General features: G+C 37.9%; 1 protein-coding gene across 3 annotated transcripts in view; it reads right to left on the bottom strand.

Moving 5' to 3' along the window:
- The window catches only part of LOC141912057 (tRNA-dihydrouridine(47) synthase [NAD(P)(+)]-like), a 64,409-nt gene that overhangs the window by 12,427 nt on the left and 27,354 nt on the right, over positions 1–24,628 (bottom strand). For all 3 annotated transcript variants that reach the window (XM_074803235.1, XM_074803233.1, XM_074803234.1), the window contains exons 7-9: positions 21,257–21,353; positions 9,348–9,426; positions 6,592–6,780 (exon numbers count right to left, since the gene is read on the bottom strand). In XM_074803235.1, coding sequence (XP_074659336.1) covers positions 6,592–6,780; positions 9,348–9,426; positions 21,257–21,353 — 365 coding nt within the window. The remainder of the gene's footprint in view (positions 1–6,591; positions 6,781–9,347; positions 9,427–21,256; positions 21,354–24,628) is intronic.

The following is a 24,628-nucleotide window of genomic DNA, read 5'->3' on the forward strand; positions in this document are numbered from 1 at the left end:
TATCTGTACTTCGATTTCCGATTTCAAAATCAAACCTCCTGTTTCGCTCCCGGCAGGTGTGGTGGGTCTGTAAGGGACATTCAATCGAAAAATCAAACAATTTACCAACCAAATAAATAAATAACGGGGACAATCCCTATTTTAAGATCAAATAACAGTGTCCTTCTTTTCGAGTGCAACTTCTGGTTTGAATATATGATTAAAATACATGCATTAACATGATAAAAGCCCAAAAGGGTGCATAAGAAGTTTTGTTGCACCCATACACGTGCAGCGAAACGCGTCTTACAAGTGATTAAGCAAGTAATTATGAAGCGCAAATTTGTCCCTGATGAGTGCCAAACATGTTCAGAAAAAACAAAAATGAATTACAGAATGCAATTTGAATGATATTAAGTTATTAACGCAAACGAAAACAAAGTTTCTTCTAGGCTGTACTGTATGTCATTGGCAACTTACACTTGATGTGTAACGCCATGCAAACAGGGTGAAGAAGCACACTTGCGAGTTTAGTCCCAGCAGCCTATTGAGTTCACTTTATTTTGTTCTTCCATAGAGGAAATCCACTTATTTTGGGAAGTTTTGAAGACGCTTCAATGCAATGTCTTGATATTTGGTTTATACATGCATCTACCCTAGACACATCTTCAAACAGAAAACTGCCCCAGTCAGAATCAAGATGGCTGACTTGCAAACATTGGTGTTCGCCGAAATCAGCACTTCATACATTTTTGAAATTTTCAAGTTTCAAGGGAAATTTTGAAGATGCTTTAATCAATTATCTTGATCTTATATATCTATTTGAATCCCCCAAGGGCCCATCAGCGTAAGAAGAATTGGGTCAATCAAACTCAATATGGCCATCCTCTTAATCTCAGGGATGAAAACAGGAGGTATTGAAATCCGCAGAAATTTTTAAACATTATGAATTTACCTTTACACTATATAACATACTGGAAAACATTTAATAATTCACTGACGATATATTATTCCTAATTGAAAAGCGATCGCCGTACGGACGCAGTAGCGCTAGCAGTCGGTACTGAGGCATCATTATGATAAGGCATGTGAACACAGTGGCGCTAGCAGTCGGTACTGAGGCATGATATGTTAAGGCAAGCGAACACAGTGGCGCTAGCAGTCGGTACTGAGGCATGATATGTTAAGGCAAGCGAACACAGTGGCGCTAGCAGTCGGTACTCGGGAATTCTTATTTCAACGCCGGTGCGGTCCATTGCTAATGGGATAACGATTCTCATTTCCTCGGCTAAGAAAAGGGGGCCTTTGAATTATTAAGTTACGGATTCTGAAATTCACTCCTGGACACAAACCAATAACACAATGATAATCCGATAAGGGTATCTTTTTGAGTTTTATTATTTCAACACACAAGAAGAGATATTAAACTATTTAATTTGCCATATGATACAGTATTACAATCATTCGGGATCCAGATCACGCAGGAATCAGTTTAACCGTGAACTTTCAAACAATTTAGATTAAACTAGTTTAAGAGTCCAGTTTAACCATCTCTCGTTCTGAAACTATTTTCATTTACAACGGAAAATGATAGTTCTAACAAAACAAACACGAATTATAGCCATGAATTACAGGTTAAGGACTAAGAATATAAGCCGAGCAAAAATTCAATTTCTACTGTACCGCCGACGCTTCTCTGCTAATTTCTGAAGAATCTCATTTCGATCGGCCCTTTTGGCTTTGCCCTGGGCGGCTGCTGCATGAACGATCCTAGCTCTTTTCGCCGTCTCAATATTCGTTTCTCTTGCTTTTCGTTTTGAGATTGTTTCAGTTTTCCGTGCTTGGATCGCTTTTAAATGAGATTCCCGCTTTTCTTTTGTTTCTTCGAGTTCTTGCTTATAAACTTGAGCAGCTGAAGCCATGTTTACGTTCAAACCCGTGGGACGGATGGGATCGCAGCCAATGTCATTTCTATTAAAAAAATCCACAGCCGACTTTCCAGCCAACGAATACTTCACTGTCTGTAAGGCACTGTATGTTGATATATACAACCGGTTGGATGTAGTATCCACAATATTCGACATTTCGCTGAATGAACTTTCAACTAGTGGGCATGTGAAGCAACTTAGGAGCGCAAATACCATTTTTGAAAGATAAGGATATGCTTTAGCCACGTGCGACCACCATTCGTCTATAGGCACCGGTATTGACTCGTCAGAAATAGCTTCTGGGAGTGTCTTGTCAGCCGTGTAAGGGTGTACCTCAAGTTGGTAGCTATCAACCTCATCTGAATTCAGAACATGTGTTGCTATATTTGGCAAATCCTTTAGATATTTCAAGGTCAAGGTATGACCGCGACATGCTGGATCAATTGCAGCTATACGTAACAGTGTCTTACTGTTAAGCGGTAGTTTCTTTGCCAAATATCTAGCACAAGAGATGTAGGCCTTTCTGACTTTGTCGTAAAATTCATTGACAAGTGGATCTTTTGGATTCTCACTGATAAGTTTTGAGGCTTTGTCTCCAACAAACATTTTACTCGGTTTCATCGTACAAAGATCAAAATCGATACTAACTAATTTTCGATCATCGGCAGGGATCTTGTCAGGCCGAATAAAGCAACAGAGAAATTCCTGGAATACACTGACTTGTTCATCAATAAGCTTATGTATCAACGGCTCTCGCTTTTGAAATTCAGGTACATAACTGTCCGTTTTCGGTCGACAAACAATCGATCGGTAATTCGATTTTTTCTTGCTTTTCCGTCCTCAGTAAGTTTCTTGTTTTTTACAGTTGACTGTATCTCTTTAATGCGATCTCGTGCAGGTTCTGAAATACCCAAGCGCCGATAAATTTCTACGCAACGGGCTAGATATATAACGCGATCACCTGGATTAAAAAAACCGAAGTAGAACACTGTGTATGCTTCTAACTTACGTTCTAAATCAACAGCGGCATCGTGCAAAGACAGCCACCTGGTAACAACATATCTTTCGGGCATCGTGAAGTTAAATCCTAAGAAAGAACATATTTCACGAAGGTAATCATCGCGCAAGTCAGGTGACCATTTCAAATCATTGTACAGATCTGTAATTAGCTTTTCGATCACTTTATCAAAACAATTGGTAAACTGTTTTGACAAATTGTGTACGTGGTGTGCCGAGTCGCCATATGTTTAGAAGGTGAGGGACCTTATCACGCAACCTGGTCTCGAACCCGGATCTGCAGCCACGCATGACATTACATGAATCAACAAGAACGGACATTGAATGATCATAAGATATCTGTCGACGGTCCAACTTGCCAATGACCTCGTTAAAAATACTTTCACTTTTAGCCGAGATGACCTCAAGTGAAGAGACATGACGAGACACGATTTTTTTCTCGACGGGTGAATAAAAACTGGCGAGAATAGAAAGAACTTTTTTCAGACTTAAACTTGTTGCTTCATCGATGTTGAGAGAGAAGAAGTTCTCATTTAGTTCTTCATTTAACTGATCTGAAAAAGTCTTGGCCAAGCCATGTTTCCTTTTGTACGATGCTGTAACTCTGGACATTTGTAAGTGCGACAGGGCATTTCTGTCTTTACATAAGGCTTTAATCAGATCTATCATATCCGGAACAATGCTAAATGACATGTTTTTGTCGGCAATGAATGCAAGCAAAGCAGCATAGCCTCAGAATGAAGAACCCGGTCCTGCACTGGAATGAAAGGTTCAACTTTCGGACGACTGCTCTCATTTACAGTGGATGGTGAATCTTTAAATGCTTGCCAAAGACCATACGGTTTCTCCTGTTGTGATGTCGAAGACCCTGCAAGGTAAACATTGAAGACTCAATCGATTGTCTGTTTTTATTTATTCTTAGACCGAATGTCTAGGCCTCAAATTATTTGATCTAATTTCATATCTAAAAGCTGCAAATAAAATTCTGCAGCCGGGATTCCTGCAGAAATTTTTTCCACAGAACAAACTAAGGTACCGACTGGGTAAAATTTTTGGTTCAAAAACAAAGGAGGCATACCTGGTAGTTTGTAATTACTTCTTCTGTCTTTATCTATATCTTTGTGTTTTTTTGCTTTTACGTGATCAGTAATTAGTAATAGCAACCTTTCCCCGTGCACCATAGTTTATTTCGCTGTTGCACCAGATGCATAATGCTCTTCCAGCAACGCAGATTTTTCTTATACATACAGCGAGGGGAACATCGTCGATAACGGTCTCTAACCAATTCCATTTCCACGGATTTTTTAATCCTTTATCAACCCCCCCTGATGGGTCTACAGAAGAGCACCTGTCTATGATCTTACGATCCATGACGAACAAACTGCTAATAGCACCCCAGCATTCAAAACAAAACAACGGCGCGGGAAGTTTAATACAATAGACAGACAGGTAGACGCGGTGATACGCGCACGCTAATAGTTTTCACGTTAGATTATTGATTTTTTGTACACACACAATCTGATCGTACATCGTAGCGATATAAAAATAGAACGCTTTTACGGTTCGGTTCGGTAGGCCTATGTTATCGCTAACGATGTTTGATTCAGAGAGGATGTCCACCCCCCCCCCATTTCTCAACGGATTTGGACTGATCTCAAGAATGATAAAAATGGGCCCTTGTCCGCAGAAATCCGCGGAAGATTTTCATCCCTGTAATCTTGATCTTTAACACATGCAACAGGTAATTTTGATCTTATTTGCCATCTTAGTGGCATCAGTACCCATTCGTAGGTGGAAAAAAAGCTCAAGGTATTAACGTATAGTCTTGATATTTGATTATTAGCACTGTCATAGGATATCCTCACGTGGAATTTGGGACCACCCAATTCTTTGTACTTGCCATCCGGGGAGTTAAATATTGAAATATAGCTTCAAAGCAACGATAACGGGTTTTCTGCACAGCCTCGTTCGCATCGAACACGAATGCGTGCATGCTGATGCAGCCCCACCAGGCTATGAAAGTGAAGGGAATTTAGAATCCTGTTCAACGGTCAACACGGTTTTATAAAATGAAGGTCTACAAACAGTCAATTGGGCTTACTTGTAACCATGGATGATTGGACCAGATTGTTATTTGACTCTGGAAAATCGATTGTTAGGCCTTATATTAGTCTTTATGGATTTTGAAAAGCATTTGATAAGGCACTACATCAGCAATTACTAAACAAGCCTCTAGGAAATGGTATCAATGATGGGTCGCTTACATGTCTCAGTTGTTTTCTCCGATCGAAAACAGGGGGCCGAAATCAAGTGAACTGTCTATTCTTGGAAATAATTAGACCTAACTAGTGGAGTTACTCAAGGTAGTATCCTAAGTCGTCTTCTCTTCACAGTCTTGATAAATGATTTACAGAGTAATCCGAAATGTACAGGACCAAGTAAATTTCCAAAACGACCTAAACAAGTTTATCCTGTACATGGTCAGAAACATGGAAGATAAGCTTCAACCTAAAAAGGTATAATATGGATATTGGATAGAAAGAAAACCCAGGGCATATTATGCCTTTGTGTTCGAGTGAGAAGATTATTTTGATCGAATGAAGATAAATCTTAGGAAGAGAGTTCAAATATCCGAATAACCATAGAAGCTATAACATTAAAAACCTCATTTGTTATCGCTTCTATGGTTATTCGAATGAAGATAACTCATTATAACGAAAAGACTATTGAGTTCCACGAACATCTTTTTCTTTGGAATGAAAAACTAATCGATTGTACAATGTACTTGTTCGAACGAAAAATTTGCTTCAAAGCTTGACAGTGCATATAATATTTAGAATAATAAATATCCTGGGGATCGGTAAAGTGTAGCGAAGAAAATAGGTAATTGTTAAAATTACTGTTTGAAGACCGCGGCTGAAAGTGAAGTCTTGCGGCAACAAATTTGTTTATTTATACTTGAATTGATTATCGAAGTGACGAGCAGCCTACGGTGGATTTCGGGATGATGACTCAGAAAAACATGGTGCCTTATTGAATGGGCCTCAATTTTCGATGTTTACGGCCCGACAGTGCTTTTGTAATGTTGATTCATCAAAATTTCCATGCAGTACCTGTAGATCGAAGTGAGCTAAATCAAATAAAACGGATTCGAATCGAAAACGTATCGAAAACAGCGGTAAGGTAAGAGAGCCTTTGCAGTTTTGACGAAGATGTAAAATAATAATTATAAACACGCGAATATCAATAGGGTTTTCTGTGATGTAACAGAACACCCTCTGTGATGTAACAGAACACCCTAATAACATACAATTTGTCTACTTATATCGGTACTTGATACAATAATCAATTGCATGGCACGTTCTATGAGTGTGGTGAGTTTCAAGGACATTGGTTTTTGTTTATGGTCACAGAGGGCATTGAATAGTACAATAACTTAGTTTTGAAATTGTTAGATTGTAGAGCATTTGAAACCACTTTGCAAGTGGCCATGGTATCCTTGGACCCCTAGTCTTAACAAGAGAACAGGTGATTTCAAACCAGATTGAACTTAAAACATCCTTTCTTAAGACGAATTTGAGGAAATTTCTCACTAAAGCTGGGCGCAGATGGCAACTGTCAAGGAAGCGAATTTGAACTATATCGTCTGAATTAGCACAAAACTTACCGGTGTAAAAATGACAGCCATTCAAGTAAGAATCGACGTGTAGAGTTGACTCCTTGATCATCTGAGCCCCAGTGCATCAAACCATAGTTAGTAAACCGGCGTAACATTTCAAATCTTTCGCTGGAGGATATATCCCAGTGTCGCTGTTCCTTTAGTTCAGTAAATATCCATGGTTTTATCAATGCACCCCTGCATATAAGAACAACAGTTATAGATAACAATATCAGGATCAACAAAGGCCTAATTACAAAGGTATATAACAGACAATGCATATCAGAAAATGATCGGTACACTATGTAAGCCCACCAAAACAAGATGAATAGGTTTCTGGATTTTCAAAAAAAAATTTAAACTTTTAACCCAAAGAAACATGTGTGCAGATAATTTTTCCCCGAAGAATCTAAGAGCAATGGTGCGTGCTATTGTGCTTAATACATCCTTCCCATAAACATTCATCTAATGGAGATCAGAGGAATCAACCTCAATAACAATCGACCCAAAAAACCTTTTCAACCAGTCACCTTGCTCCCCTATAATTGATGAATCATTTGCTCAAATTGAATATTTCATTCAAATACTTACACTTTGCAGCCTAATATACCCCCATCTCCACAATACGCTCTTCTCCTAGCATGGACCACATATGTGCATCACAACTTCCCAATTTTCAAATTTGAAATACTGCTGTTAGTGACATCATTATCATGATTCATAGCATACCAGATTTGTTCAGTAGCCTTGAAACTTTGTCAAGGAATATATAATTCTACTGACAACATATCTGCAACATCTCTTTGCAACTAGACTGTGGCAATGACAAGTATGTCTCCTTCCCGGAGCAAGCAAAGTAAGTGAGTTTTTACTCATTGTTCTTTGATTTCCTAAGAATTATTGGTTTAAATCTTAAGTTAAGAATTACTGGTATAAATCCATCTTTACTCTCACGTCAAGTTTCAAGGATATCCATCAGATATTGCAGGCTGTATTGTGCTAACAAGAAATTCAAGATGTCTGCCCTAGCCACCATATTTGATGGCTAATGACCTCCATTTTCATTGGTGGAGGACATCTCACCTGCCTGTGTATAGTGCTGACAAGAAATTACAAGAAGGCTGCCCTAGCAATCATATTTGATGACTGATGACTTCCATTTTCAACAGGCCCTCACATCTCACCTGCCTTAACCCACTGACTAAATCTCATTAAAAAATCCATCAAGAAAGGCTGTATCGTGCTAACAAGAATGTCATGATGGCTGCCCTAGAGGCCAAATTTGATAGCCTCTCTCATAAAGAGACACCTCACCAGCCCCAATGCTCCCAATAAGTTCCATGATAAAATGCCACCAAAAGTGGTTTAACTTGCTAGTATCTAGATGAATAAAACCTAGAGTAAGCAATTTTAAATAGGCCTTAGTGTTATTCATGGAGCTACCCCATTACACATAACAAGTTTAAAAGAAATCGCACATCATTTTGTGTCGTGACTGCAATTTACGTTACGCACGGGATATCAAAACTAGATGAGTCATTGAACACATCGCACACATTAAATCGTTATATCATACGCCTTAAAGGGGAACTGCAGCCAAAAAATTATAATTGGCCATTTATTTCTACTCTTGTTGTCGTTTAGCATTATGCTAGTTGAAATTTCCAATTCTTCCTAATTAACTTGTATACAATGATTTTGATACTGTTATCAGCAGAATTTACGGCAGATGAGAGCCGCCATATTTAAATTCCAAAGTGAGGCATGTAAACATTGAGGACGTATCCTGGCCCATCACACACTCCAGTGTGTACACAAATAGATACACTCATTGAAGATCTCAGTTGAAAATTGCGATTAAAATTCTCTTACTGGGCTGCCAGTGGGTTCTTTACTTTTATTTATCCACTCACTGTGTTATTATAATGTATTAAGGCTGGCTTATGTCGACAAGCAACGTGACGCCTACCGACGCAACTGGGTTTATCGCCGATTAGCGGCAACTAGCGACCTACGAGAGGTCGCCAGTTGCTGCTCTATCGGTTCGACATAAGCCGTATCCGGCTAGTTGCCCATGTTCTACTCCGGCCTACGGTAAGCAACAGTTGCTTTCGATCGCAACCGACATAAGCTGATCTACGACACGACGGAACTGAGCGCAAGGGTTCCAGCCAATAAGAGACCGCATATACATAGTACAAATTATGATCGCTAGTTAGCGTCATTCATAATTAGTCATAAACTTTCAAATTCAAGTATTTCGAAACGTTAACCAAACTTTCAGCACGGCAGATGACTGGACCGAAGATCTAGAAGCGAAATTGGTAGAATTATGGTGTGAGCAGCCATCTTTAAATGATGTCGCTAGCACATTGTATTCAAAACAGAATCAGAAAGATAAAGATCTTAAAGAAATAGCTTTTCTTATAGAAATATGTTTCCCAACAATTCAAAATAAATCAAATTTATTCTCAAAATGCTTATCACGTGACCATCTGAGCCGTTGCAGTTGCCAGTAATCGTAAGCAGGGAAGCAACTGGGGGGATCTCGTATCCCGATAGTCGGCCTCAGTTGCTGCGAATCGGAGCGCAGTCGACATAAGCTGGGCTGCGATCACGGTTGCTCTCAGTTGCGTCGGTAGGAGTCGGTAGGCATCGCGTTGCTTGTCAACATAAGCGAGCCTTTAAGCATACGAATGATTAGCAATCGGCCAGACCGTTGACATAGGCAAAAATACCGACAGTGAAAGGGTTAAAATTCCTACCTGGCAATCATACATCCAGCAACATCTGTATTGAGAAGCCGACTGTTCAGTTCCTCATAGGACAATATATCACCATTACCTACGTATACAACACACAATATAAACAAGAAACCCAAGGACTTTGATATTGCTGCCAAATCATCACCACCAGGGTACCTGGCGATATCACACAGAGACAATTTGGTACATGGCAGATACATGAATTCACTATGTAAATATCAAGACAATCCATTAAAGCATCTCCAAGACTTCCCCAAATAATTAGAAATGTTGTCTTGCGTTGCTGTCGCATGCGAAGATGAAGCATCTGCAAGTCACAGTATCCTTACAAAGTTCAAAATATGCCATTTTGACCAGAAAGTGGGTCATGTCATAATTCGGCCATTTTGAATCAGAGAATTCCCAAAACAAGAGACTTTCTCTTCATACTATCATACACATACCATAAAAATTTCATGGAATTAGCTCGAATGAGTTATTGTGTACATGGGAAGTTCACAACTAGGTCATAATTCGGCTATCTTCGGGGGCGGGGTATAATAATGTGTAGTGAAACTGGTATCGTACTCCTTGTGAATCTTTTGTAACCTTTGTGCTGGCGTATTTGCATGCATGAATCGAATATATTTGTATGGTTGCATTGTCTGGACACGGATTCTCCGATTAAGCAATAATGTTTTTTTTAGTTAACTTTATTTATGCATTGTGTGTGGTTTTTGTCTCTGCTGTAAGTGGTGGTCTAGTCCTTACAGTTGACACAAAGTATTTTTTCAAAATTTCCAAAATAGGTCTAACTGAATTCTGGGGCTTCGCCCGAAGTAGACAAAAACTGTTCTTACATTTGGAACCACCTTAAAATGTCCATGTTAGTATTCTTGTAGACTGAAAAATCAAAAGGGACATTATTGTCAATACTATATTAGCGAGTTCAGTTAAAGTTTCGGTAACTGTCAGTGACTGTAACTGCCATTTCAACTAACATAAGTTATGTAGGTTAATTCCCACCAGATGTGTGCTACAGCAATGACTTATGATGTAACCTTTGAGTAAAATAAAGTTTAACTTAGTTTTTTTTTAATTCAATAGACGTGTTTCACTTCACTGTCTTAGGCAGTATTTTGCATGATGATTTCATGTGATCTGTCATCAAAATCGACAATTATCAATACACCTAGACCTGGTTCCATTTCATTGATTTCAGTTGACCCATAACGTTATTTTCATTCCTAAAAATGGTACTATGGCTTTGAAGAAGTGTATCATATGGTGCTGAAGGACCAAAAAAGTATTAAATATTCATTGATTAATGCAAATGCACGCATATGTGATTGTATAGGTCTACCAATACTAATTGGAAATCTAAAAAATCCAATGTCATACAAAATATTGATTGAAACAATGTCAGGTGCTTACTCAGTAATTTGAAAGTCTGCATGAATTTGAGCATATAGAATAGATATGTATTCCATTGGTTGCAATAATGAGTTGAATCGTTGGATGAAGAAAATAGAAAAACAGTAAGTTCATAGGATTACCTTTAACCTTTTCACTGTTGACAAATCATAATCATGATTATTTGTTGCCAAGCAACATAGTTTGCTTGAATGGATCTTCCTGAATGATAATTCTAAGTGACTGGGTGAATGCCATAGTGAGAAAACTTTATCCACATGCAGTAAAGGACAATCTGCTCTATCATTGGAATACATCTACACCCAGTCGAGAATTTCAGGTCATTTTCAGATTGACAATTAGTTGCAACCCTTATTTTTATCATACAATGTATAGGGAAACTGGGGTTGGTCATTCATACTGGTTTTATTAATTCACTATCAATCATGACAAGTCCCTTTGTGAGGAACGTATGACTTTGACCCAGTAATTATATGTATGAGCGCACCAGATGATCACACAATAATAGCAAATTTCTTCACTGACTGAGGACATTAGAATGGTGGCTGATTCGGGACAAGAAAATAAAATTCTGTGCCATAAATACACCATGCAAAAAATATATTGCATCGTTTCCGTGTCAGTTTCGCAAACAGCGAACCTTCATTTCTCTTGTGTCGTCACAGTGCAGTGCTTCATCTAGCATTAAAAAAGGGCAGGGTGCTGATTTCCAATAAGGGCATTTTTGTGCGTGATTCCATTGGAGCAAGGGCACATAATAACGCACTCACGTCTGTTTTAGGGGCAACCTGCAATGTTCCCTATTGCATGGAATCGAGGTACCCCCTACTACGATTGAGGACTAGAAACTATGTTTAACTCTGATTGTGCCATGAGTGACACACTTGACCACAGTACATCCTTACACCTATGCCTATCAATGAACAAAAGGTTATCTATAGGGCTTTCAAAATGATTTGGAAAACCAGTTGCAGACTGAAAACAGCAGAAAAAAGCAATCTCAAAAAGCAAATGATACAGCGAAAAAAAGCCAGCAATAGTGTATAGGCCTACATGAAATTGCATACTTTAAATTTTAGAAATATCAAATTAATTGATTTAAATTGATAGTGTAAGTGATTGGCAAGTAACTGTTGATAATTGGTAAGCAGCCAGCTTAAGAACACATTATTGCTATTAGGCCACTCAAACTAATTGTCTCTGCGAGTCTCTTTGTGAGTTCACCGAACAAAGTTTTTCACCTTGTATATATAAAATTTGTCTAATATAATAGTCTAGATAAAAAGATCCAGAGGATCACGATGTGTTAAAAATGAAACAATCCATCGAATATACACTACCAGCTTTACAACGGCAGTCGCTAGAATGATTGGCAGTAGTTTGGAAGTCAGCCAATTTCCTGGAAATTTAAACTACGCCACGTGTCTGAGGCACGTTTTCACACGATGCACACAGGGCCAACTTCGGTTTTCGTAGTTAGTCGAATAGTGGTCGGAACTAATAACCGAATCGGTCGTAACGTATTTTACAGTGTTGGCCATCATGAACCTAGGTCCGAACTGTAGCAACCGTGCTCAATTGCGTGGTTGACCATTTCCGGACTATAGTTCCGACTAACGGACATTCGGTTTTATTTAGTTCGACTATAGTCGACTAACTCCGATAACCGAAGGTGGCCCTGACTGCAGTACATTTAAATATAACCACTGATCACATGAGTTACTATCATTGATATCATACGAGATATTTCATAGCCGTCGCAGGATTCTTACTAACAGTCGGATGCGACGGCTTATTTTGAATGCCCTGACTCATTACTCATGACCGACAAGGGAAGGAGGGCAGACCTACGGCAAGTGATGAGGGCACAAGGGCGAGCATGGGACACATCTGAAGGGCGGCTATTTTTTCGGGGCCCCGCCTCTCTATTTTTGGCTAGATGAAGCAATGAGTGCATTCTCATAGTAAACTTCGTTTCTGTGCGGAAATTTTGGTCAGACTGCAACGCAAGCCATCCTAGATACTAATTACTGCTAAAATCGTTGTTGGCCACCAAATTGATTGTAATTGGATACCGACACACACCAGATGGTGCAACAAAACACTGGGTTATTCTTAGTGATAATCAGTTCATCTTCAATGAAATTTGAACTTGATTTTAAGGCTGCCAAATACAAATTTAGATATGAGATCAGCTTTCTCAGTGTATGGTACAGATTTTGCAAAAAATTGATTTACTAATGAGAAAAATCAAATTCAAGTGAAATGTTTAAGGAAATTGAAACCCAGTAACCTGAAATGTTCTGCTCCGTGCTTTAGTTGTGACTGACAATAGAACTTAGGTCAAGGTCGTGTGGGTAATTGTAGCGTGATCAATGGTATTTTATGATAGTGAATAAAGCGTTTAATGGTATCAAATAATAGAGGATCTCTGGCTTTCATCATTATGTTTCGAGGCATTTCAATGGCGACGAGGATGGGATCGAATATCAACGATTGTTTGTGAGTAATTATTTCAATCGGCAGAGTCACATTATAGTACCATTTAATTGATCTTCATCGCACCCTGTAGTAACACGTAAAAATTCGAGAAAAGATGGCTACCGCTATGGGGCTACCTTCTTTTCCCGAATTCGACCTGCAACCAAGAGAGACGGCTCCTATTCGATTCGATAAATACATCAAGCGCCTAGAAAACATGTTTGCAGCCATGGCTATCGATGAAGCTACCCGTCAGAGGCAATGCTGCTACATTACATCGGTGAACCTGCCAATGATGTGTATGAAACACTGAAAATTTCTGCAGTCACACCGGGAGATGCAGACCGTGCGAACGAGTTCAAATGTGCAGTCTTAGCGTTAAAGACACATTTTGAACCTAAAAAATGTACTGATCACCTTGTGTACCTGTTCCGAAAAAAAATCTCAAAAACCAGACGAATTGACTGCCGAGTTTTACACGAGACTGTCAATACTAGCCAGTAAGTGTGCCTTCACCGATAGTACACTTGCAATTAAGCGGCAAATAATCCAGGGTACGTTATCGTCCCGCCTTAGACGCAAGGCTGTCGTGCAAGGGCTCACAGAACTCGTCAGATACAAGAATCTGTAGATTGTGTGGTGGTGTATATCCTCACCAGACACAATGTCCTGCGAAGGGACAGGAGTGCCACAACTGTGGCAAGCGTAACCATTTCGCTAGAATGTGTCGTGGAAAGCCAAACCAGTCAGAGCGAAACCGTAACCGTGACCCTAGTCGAAATCGAGACTACAACTCACGTCGACAACCTAACAATAGGAACCAAAAAAACAGACTCATGTCGTTGAGTCCTTACCTACCGAGGAGGCTGGAATCACCGCAACCTTAGCTCATCAAAGCAGCGATGATGAGTATGTATTTCGCACAAATCATTATACTGCTGATATGACTCGCTCTAAACCGTTCTTCAATATATCAGTGAGTGGAACCAAGACTCGCATTATGGCAGATTCTGGTGCAACCGTTAATGTTCTCAACCACAATGACTACCTCAACTTGAATCCGAGACCTACACTGATTCAATCGAAATCTCGCATTTTTCCGTATATGTCGGAAAAACCGTTGGACCTGCTTGGTAAATTCGAAGCTGAATTATGCAACACTCGCGCATCGTGTAGGGAGACCGTATACGTTGTGTCTGGCCCCAGTAGCTCGTTACTTAGCTGGGAAGATTTCGCAAAAACTTTGTCTCATCAAAGTGGCAAATTCTGTGAGCAATAATGCGCAATCCGATCCAGAGAAACCGAAAATGACGAGTACGGAAGACCAGTCTGATTCAAATATACCGGATGTCGTAAAGCGATTCCCAAATGTTTTATCGGGAATGGGCGCCTGCGTAGGAGAGCCTGTGCGCGTGCATGTAGATGTGTCTGATAAACCTGTAGCGCAACCGCTTCACCGCATCCCGTTCCATGTTCGAAAGCGAGCTAAAGAAAAGCTCCGAGAGCTTGAAGAGACAGACATAATTGAACCATCCGAAGGTCCTACCCCTTGGATATCACCGATCGTTGTCGTCCCGAAACCGCATGACTCGAATCAGATACGTATCTGTGTTGACATGCGATCTGTTAATAGAGCAATAATTCGGGAATGGCATGTAATTCCGACCATTGATGATATTGCATCTGACTTGAATGGATGCACCGTGTTCAGCAAGCTCGATTTAAAGCAAGGATATTATAAAATCTTGCTGCACCCGGACTCACGACATCTGACAACCTTTTCTACGCATATAGGGTTGTTCAGATATAAATGACTGAATTTTGGCATGTCATGCTCAGCGGAGGTTTTCCAGAAACGAATCAGTGATGTCATTGCAGGTATCCCTGGCATCAGAAACATAAGCGATGATATCTATGTAGGAGGCATCAATCAACGAGAACACGATGAACGTCTTTGCAGTGTACTTCAGCGATTATCAGACGACAATCTCACAATCAACATCCCGGAATGTTTGTTTGGCGTACGTGAGATGATATTCTTTGGGCATAAGTTCGGAAAAGATGGTATCTCACCTGACCCTCGTAAGGTAGATGACTTACGAGCAATCTCTTCACCGACCAACGTAACAGAGATTCGTAGGTCTATGTCGATTCGTAGCAAGATTTCGCGTTCATCACCAGACCGCTACGGAAATTGACGTGCAAGGGTGTAGATTGGACCTGGGCTCCCGACCAGCAGTTGGCCTTGGAACAACTTAAAGCTGCCCTATCTGCCAAAACCACCTTGGGTTATTTCGATCCCGGAAAACAGACATTCCTGTATGTAGATGGCAGTCCGATCGGGCTTGGCGCAGTTCTTGCCCAGAAAGAACCTAATCGTAATGGGATAACTCCGATACACTTCGCGAGTCATCCTCTGTCAGCGACCGAGGTTCGATATGCGCAAATTGAAATTTGATATGCGCAAATTTCCTGTACGGAAAGGAGTTCACCATTGTAACCGACCATCAACCTCTCGTGTCACTTTATAACAACCCGACCTCAAAACCTTCAGCCAGGATAGAAAGATGGTTGCCACTTATGTGAACCTAAAAATCCGGAAAATAAGTCGGGGGGTCTGAGAATTTTTTGAAATTAAAACGCCAGGAGATGCGTTCTGGCGCGATACGCGTTATAGGCCTCACTTTCTTTACCGGAAGTGTGTATCAATTTTCACGTCTGTTAATTACAATCCAATGAAAATCTGTCGCTTGAAACTTTCAGTAAGCATTTTCTCAAAGGTTATACACTCACTCACTCACCTTTTCCAAGATATGTCAATAACAACATTGTGTATAGATCATTTTTTCAAATAGCGATTGGTTACGTCAAATACACCTCATATATAAACCAGAGCCAAAATCAAACGAAGCGTCAGTCGATTTCGATCGTCGCTTCATCTTGGTTTAATCGTGTACTGCGGGGTTGTTGCCACTACGTGGCAGCACAATACGGCTTTTTCGAACCCTCTATGGAGCCGTTACGTTTTGATGTTTAGGGTCGAATCCCGAATTGATTTTATTTTTTCGCAAACAAGACCACAAATCTTATTGTTTAACTTTTATTTCATTGTAACACTATATTTTCACGTTCGTTGACTTAAATGAAATAACACAAGAGTGGTACTAACAGTTAAAGTTATTTAAATAAAAAAACAATAAGTTACTTTATCTAATACTAACTTATTTAACTTATTGTTTTTTTTATTTAAATCTTTTTGATTTCTATTCACGCTATCGGTTAACAAGAATTGACTAGAATTCAAATAGATTTAACAAGAAATTAAATAACTTTAACTGTTAGTACCACTCTTGTATTATTTCATTGTTTCTCTAATTGAATAAGCCAACTAACTAATATCACTCTTGTATTATCCTAGTCAAATGTAAAGAATTACAATATCATATTTGAATAAATTAAAACATAAATTACTTCTGTGACTTCATTTTCAGAAAAAAGCATAATATGTACAAATACGTATTTAATACCATTAATACGTATTTGATACGTATTGAATATGTATTTAATACATTGATACGTATTTAATACGTATTTAATACATTGATACCTCAACTCCCCTTTTTTAACATATATATAATTTACTCATTTTCATACATTTCAACTAATATATTTATATTTTCAGCTAATTTAACAGTTGATTTCTTATTTTGATTCATATAATTTTTCATCAAGTTCATGAATATACATGTGATTCCTTAATGATTTTTCATTTTTATATCTTTTATTACATATTCCAGAGCATTTAATCGATCATTCATTCGATCTGAAATATAATTTATATTTTCTTTCAATTCTGTATATCTAATTTTACAGCTATCATAGAATTCTAACAACTGTTTTATAGTATAAACTGAGAATGAAAATAAACCTGAAATCATAATAATTGATTTAATATTCTGTTGATTTTTATATATTAGATGTAATATTTCTAATACCTTATTTTCACTCATTTTTATAGTTAAAATATATAGAATAAATTAAATTAAAAGGTGCTGTTTTAATCCCCTAATTCTTTTAAATCATTAACTTTTTTATTGTTATTCTTTCTGAGATTGTTTCCATTTAACTTCTTTAATTTCTTGCTCAATTTTATATTTTCATTAATCAAATCCTTACTGATATTTTCATAGTAAAAGAAAAGCGCAGCCAAAATTAATCCTCCTGCTACTAAATAATGCTTCAAATCACTTTTCCCAGTTGGAATGCTGAAATCATCCATTTATTTAAAGAAAAAAATTAAAAGTAATTTGAAATATCTTATTTTGAATATGAATATTTAGAGTTGAATTATTATTTTTGAGTAATGATATTTGAAATTGTCCAATTACTCATACAGCTTAATCTTATTTCAATATAGAATTATTATTCTTTTCATATTCGATATGTTTGATTGTCTGATAATGCTTTGATTTATGTGATTTTAAATATTTGCCACCACAATAACAATACACTTTTTCATTAGGATTGAATTTTCTAAATTCATCATCTAAATTACATTGAACTGCAACATCTTTATAAGAATTATTATTATATAATTCACATTGAATACCAATATTTGATGAATTTTAATTATTGATGATTTGTTTATTATCAAAATTGAAATAATATAATTGTCTTTTTTCAATTCTTAAGTTAATCAAATCATTGTAATCTTTAGAAAGTATTATATCACTTTTTCTTTCATTGAAAGGAGTTTTAAGAATATTTATTATGTTTTCATTTTAGTGAACATTTTAGGATTTTTAACACCATTATCAAAAGTATCTACTAGTTCAGTAATTAAATATGTTTCATTTGATGATATTTGATTAATCATAGTAATGTTATCAATTTTATAATACCTTGCGGACACTAAATTTGTTGCTGAGATATAATTTTTAATGTTAAACTGTGAAAATAATTTATTGGTTTCTTTTATTTCGATTTTGAATTTGGGTTCTTCTTCTTCTGTCTTCATTTTTATAACAAAACTTCCATTAAAACTCATTCAAATATAAATATTCAATGTTAAAATATGAATTATTTTACTCACACTTTTATATTCTTTTAATTATCCATTTATTTTACTTTTTATTCGAAATCTGTTAAAATATAAATTATTTCTCACACTTTACTCACACTTTTGTAATTAACATATAAATGATTATAAAAAATATAAAATTCATGTAAATAATGTTCATTTATATGAATATTTTAAGAGTAATAGGGATAATAGGGGTTCAAGTTAAAGGTTGAAGGCGAGAGTGTGCTCGACCCTTCGACCTTTGGCCCGAACCCCTATTATCCCTATTACTCATGTGGCACCCGAACACCGCTTCTGACCCTTCGGTACAGAAACACCGTTTGACATCTTTACTGATATTTAAGTACACTTTTGATACAGTAATAAAACGAAGTGTTAAAATTATATATATTATATTTTTATCAATACGAAATCAAACGACAAACAAGGCAATGCGATACTACGTACCTATGTCCCCCGCGATAGCCAGTAGGGAATGAATGACCCCCGCAGACACTAATGTTTGGTATAGAAAAATGATGAGTGTATCCAGGGATAACCATACTATGAAATATCATTTTCCTGCTATGAATGGTTATTTAAGAATTGAGTTTACAGGGTTTTAGGCAAAAGACGTCTACCAACCTTGACCTTTGACCCTAGAACTCCAAAATCACTAATGCACATCCTCTCCCCAGGGGTTATCATACTATGAAATAGCATTGTTCTGTTATCAATGGTTCTTCTTGGATCGTGTTTACAAGGTTTCATATGAATGATATCTAGTGACCTTGACCTTTTTCCCCAAAATCAATAGGGCACATCCTTTCCCTAGGGGTAATCATGCGATGTAATATCATCGTATTGCTATCAACAGTTCTTTCTGAATCACATTCACGACACAAGGTTTCACATGAATGACCTGAAGTGACCTTGACCTTTGATCCTAAGAGCCCAGAATCAATAGGGCACATCCTCTCCCTAGGGGTAATCATACTGTGTAATATCATAGTCCTGTGATCAACGGTTCTTCTTGAATCGCGTGCGCAAGCTCATGCGGACGGACGGAGGCGGATACCATGTCCCCCGCTCGCAGCCTACGGGGGACAATTACACCACGAGATATAAAACAGATCTCAGGCCTATGGACAACCCGGAGGGGACTAGCGTGAATTTTCCAAAATCGGAATTCATGAAAAGAACGATCTCACCGAGAGCTGAATGAACAATCAGCGATTCCCCACTGTTTTCCTTCTATTGTTACCATACAAAGGTCCACACACGAACGTCTATCGGGTTGATTTAACCCGATTTTCCAACCACACAAAGAACGAACCCAACGCACGTCCCCGCCAGTGAAAAAAAGATGGCGGTTTCAGATAGAGGGCGCGCACACTCGGTTTCAAAGTTGTTAATTCCTGGCAGGTTTTCCGACCAAGCTAGTGTTGGCTATGTATATTTTTACAGGGAATGCATTGACGGAAATATGGGTGCAGAAACGAAGCATTGTTTCTTCGCTCATTTTCGGTGCATTTCTGCTCAGTACATTTCGACACAAAAACGAAGCAATATATTTTTGCATTGTGTATTGCATGGAATTTTCTTAACTTGACCCGAATCAGCCACCATACATTAGTGCCAGTAAACTGGGAGCCTGCAAACTGGGTACTGCGTGAAAAATTTTCTAAACAAACATATTTATTATTACACATAGATCTAGCGTCTAGGAATAGAGGGATGAGTCAAGAAAGGGTTAGCCATTCACCAGGCTTCTGGAAGGAATGCATAACTCTTTACTTGGGAATTCAATCAAGATCTTTTACAATGACATGTTTTCTCACCATTTATGAGTCTGGTTGTAAGTATGCAAGCAAAATTTTGTCTAAAGCAATGAAGAGATATCCGTTTTCTCCCTACCAGCAAGTGCCCTTTAAATCAAGATTGATTCCTCCTGTTTAGAAATATTCATTTCAAGTGACCACTCAGTGGTTTGATTATGCAGACTGTCTAATTAAATCAATCAACACGTAGAACCAAAATATAGCTAGAGTAATTATTTACGAGTAGGCCTACTCCTAATTATATTTTTGGGAATCATATCGTACATACAGTTGAAGGAATTACTGTCATCTAGAGGAAATAAGGTAGCGCAATTATCAAATTTGTCAATGAAATCTTTAGTTGTTCATAATCAACGAAACGATATTCATTTAATTTGTTGTAAGATTCAACATGGGGGATTTTCATTTACATTCATATACGTATCTCCTGTCCTTACCAGCTATACATGTCTATAAAAGTGCAAAATACTATCATTATTACGTGTATTATCAATTCACAAAATAAATGCATTGGTGGGTAAAGGTGAATAAACCACTATCTCTTGACCAAAAATATCAAATGGGGGTGAATGGACAGGGACAGCTAAGGACTGTGAAATAGATTTGGAGATGGAATGGACTGCCAAACTATTTCTTTGTAAAATTGGATTACCTGGGACCAGGGAGGGGTTTCATCTTATAGATTGGTGACTGCATAAATGGGATATTTCTATTTAGGCTAAAAAATGATACCTTGTTTCTCCGATCGGCTTGATCATTTTGTAAATTGCAACAAAATTTGTTATCAGTTCATTTCTACAGCTGCCAGGTCTGTTCTTGTCAGCTTGATCGTGATTTAAAAAGATGTTACGTGCAGGCTAGATCGGTGGCTGGCCGAGTCAACTTTTAAGCTCAGCAGAAATGAGAAAAAAGGTATCAATTTTTTTTCCAGCCGAAAATAACATTTTTGAAAAAGAAAAATTTCACGGTGATGAAAACAAAACCCATGCACCATTCCTACAAATCACAGTGAACAGTACATGCAATTGTATTGGATTTCAAAGAGTACCCTTTCGGCAAAGTAGAGCGATCGAAAAACTAAAAAATAGATGTATGCATCCCGGATAACTCACCGAAAAATGGAACTGGATTAGCAAGTTTAGCACAGGTGTCAATATAATCCCAATCAGCTGATCTCGTATATCGTTGTTGTCTGCTACGTCCATGCATCTATAACGAAAACTTAAAGCTTATTATCTCATATTCTGACTTAACAGTGTTTTCATTAATCATTTTAGCCGTCAGGTCATTAAGTAAAACAGCAGGGTCTCGAACAACTTTGACCGAAGTCCAAAACGGGTTCATAGATGTAAGGCTATAGGAAATATATAAGCACTTAAACACAGTTTTTCAAACCTAAGCAAGCACTTTTTACAAGAAAATCAGGCTAGAAAAATGAATTTCACTGCAATTGACTGCCTATCTCATGTAAAATTCACTGCCAACTGCAGCAACTTTTTAAGAAATTTGCAATTTTATGAGCCAGTGACCAAATGCCTATACTAAGGCCCTTTGAATTGGTTGGAGTAGGCCAACTGATTTTACCAGCATAAATGAAAGGTTGAAGGAGAAATAAAACTGGTTTACTGATTTACAATCTTATATAAAATATATTGATTTCTAAGATCACGGATCTATCAAAATGGAGGGATCATAGCTTCCTTCTTTTGGTATTTTCCACGTAAAATCTTTGATGGACTGCAGAAAAATAAAAAATGAAAACGGGATTGGATTGAATTCCAATGAGGAGAAATCTTACTTTTTTGAAATTATCATAAATAGATCATAATTCAAGACATAAATATCAGGAAAAAGTTGGTTTTAAAGTTAGATATGATATATTCAAAGGGGATCCGTGCTCCAAGTGATTAAAAAAGCCTAACATGTGTCCCCTTGAACCAAGAAATTTGTATGAAAACCCCGGAAAATCCGTCAATGGACACGATCACCGCAATATCACACACAACTGCATGATGATTTATTATGGTTATTTGTGCTAGTGGGTTTTCCCCAATGATTGAAAATAGACACCTTCCGTACAACAGCGAACAGAAATCAATACAATTCATATACCTCGCATTAAACATCGTCACACTGTTGCCAAGATTTCCATCATTACAAAAACAATCATTAAATTGGAGGCCCTAAACCGATTTTGAAGACTATAGCTGAATTCAAAGCCTTGGATTCCCCTTTTAATAATTCAACGGTTGCAAGGCCCGCTACGAACGCAATCCTGAAGCAACAGCCAACATGCGTGGCACTTCCAGCTTCGCTTACAGCTGATTGGAACATTGGCAATTTCTTGGAAAACTTTAACTAGGCCACGCGCGTCGAGGCGCGTTTTTCTCGTAGCTAGCAATAGTGAGTCAAACCAAGCGCGGCAGTAGTTGTGAGTGATGCGTGTGTGAAGCATATATTCACAAATACTTCTCACCAGAAGTCGTGCTAATAGCCGACAAAATCCATTTGGGAACGATGTCAAGTTGCAAAAATCAGCAGTGCCTAAAAGGACTGACAGACGGGTCCAGGACCCAACACCCGGCTATTAATGATAACATTGCTTAAATAAATCGCCCATGGGCAAAGTGTGGTTTACCTTGAAAGCTAGATGTTGTTTGGAATAAGGGCATTGCTTGAAAAATCTTTTCAATTCGTGACCTCAAAGTTCCACAAGTTTGTATTGTATTTTATCTTTCTTAAAGAATTATTTTGTAGTCAAATAAGACCAAAGATATACATTTGTTTACGGTCCACGTCCAAATTTTTGTAGGGTACAAGTAGGCGCGGCAGGAAAACTATTTTATATTTTCAAAAAGATATGTTTCACAATATGAAAAAATATTCAAATAAGGCCATCCCAAATAATTGTCTGTTTGCCGACTCAACTTTTCAGGATGAGTCGGTAGGTGGGTTTTTTTGCAAAAATTTTGGGCAAAAATTTTTCACCTTTGGGCTTTTTTACATGGAAAAAATATCGCAAAAAATCATCTACGTTGTGCACGGGAAATTTGTCTAATAGCGTAGATTTCAAGAATTATTCTAAAATTATAACTTCGTCCAGAGCGTCATCTCTATGTTAAAAATGAAACAGTACATTGAATATGTGCGCGCTTTTACGTTACCAGCTTTGAAAAAATATAGTCACTATTAGAATGAATGGCAGCTTATTGGAACACTGCCAGTTTCCTGGAAAACTTAAACTAGGCCACATGTCAAGGCATGTTTTCACACGATGCACACTTGAATTCAAACATACGTAGCTCATATGTCGGCAGTGTGTCGGTCGGTCGGTCGGCCGTTTTTATAAAAAAATAAATTTATTTCAATGAATCCCAGAAAAAAGTTTTCACTCGGTACCTTTGAAATCGGGTCGGTCGGGTTACGGCAAACAGACCATTATTTTGGGATGGCCTTAAATTCATATGATGTCACATATCAGAGGGTGGCTGAATATTGGATCTTGGAAACCTCTTCCAATGTTGGCCACGGAAGCTAGAATACCGGTACAGAAGAAATCAGCTATTAGATTAAAAATCCTGGAATTTACCACTACAATATTCAGACCTCGACAGACCTTATAGTTTGCTGCTTAGTATTTTCAGGTCATAAGAAATTACAATTCATTACAAATTCTATCAAACAGAAAACGTGCACGTGGAGGCCTCGTGTAAGTGAATATTCGCTTACACCTCAATTTCAATCAAAACAATCACCGGGTATTAAAATGAAACAATACCTATGGCGGATGTGTGCAATAATTACATCCTCACCAGCAATGAGCATTTGAAATTCGCACGTATACGGCACCTAGTCCAATGAAACGTACGCCATTCTATGGCTTTCCCATTATTATTTTAGTAGCGCCAGAATTCCCCGTATATCCCAAAAACAGCCAATCCCATTCGCTCGTAGAGACGACGCCCCCAATCGAGGTCATTGCAATTTTATACGCAAGAGCTAAGAATTTTCCCGCCAAAAACAGTTTTTTGTAGAATTTTAAATCAGTTGACCATGTCATCGACAGAGGTTCGTCATGTCTTCAATCGCATCGATTATACGTCGCTTAACCCGAGAACCAATGAAAAAAAATGCTCACATAAAAAAACGTACCGCGATTTTACATGAATTGGCTCAATGCCAACATCATATCGCTGACAAAGGTAAACCAAAAACCCACATACATGTATATTTGTGTTGATATTTCACAAAAATGCGTAAATATGAGGCTGAAAACTGCAGACTTGAATAAACCGTTTCAGTGCACAAATCAGTGAATAACTTAGCTAAAAATAAATACATATATAACCAATATCAATTTGATAATCAACTCTAATGAAAGATGGCCGCAACCTTTCAAAAATTGTGAAATATTAGAAACTTAAGATATACTATCGTACAGCAGTATAGATGTAATACAGCAATGTGTCCATTGCACAACGCAC

The sequence above is a fragment of the Tubulanus polymorphus genome, chromosome 10 (genome assembly GCF_964204645.1).
Source record: "Tubulanus polymorphus chromosome 10, tnTubPoly1.2, whole genome shotgun sequence".
Lineage (NCBI taxonomy): Eukaryota > Metazoa > Nemertea > Palaeonemertea > Tubulaniformes > Tubulanidae > Tubulanus > Tubulanus polymorphus.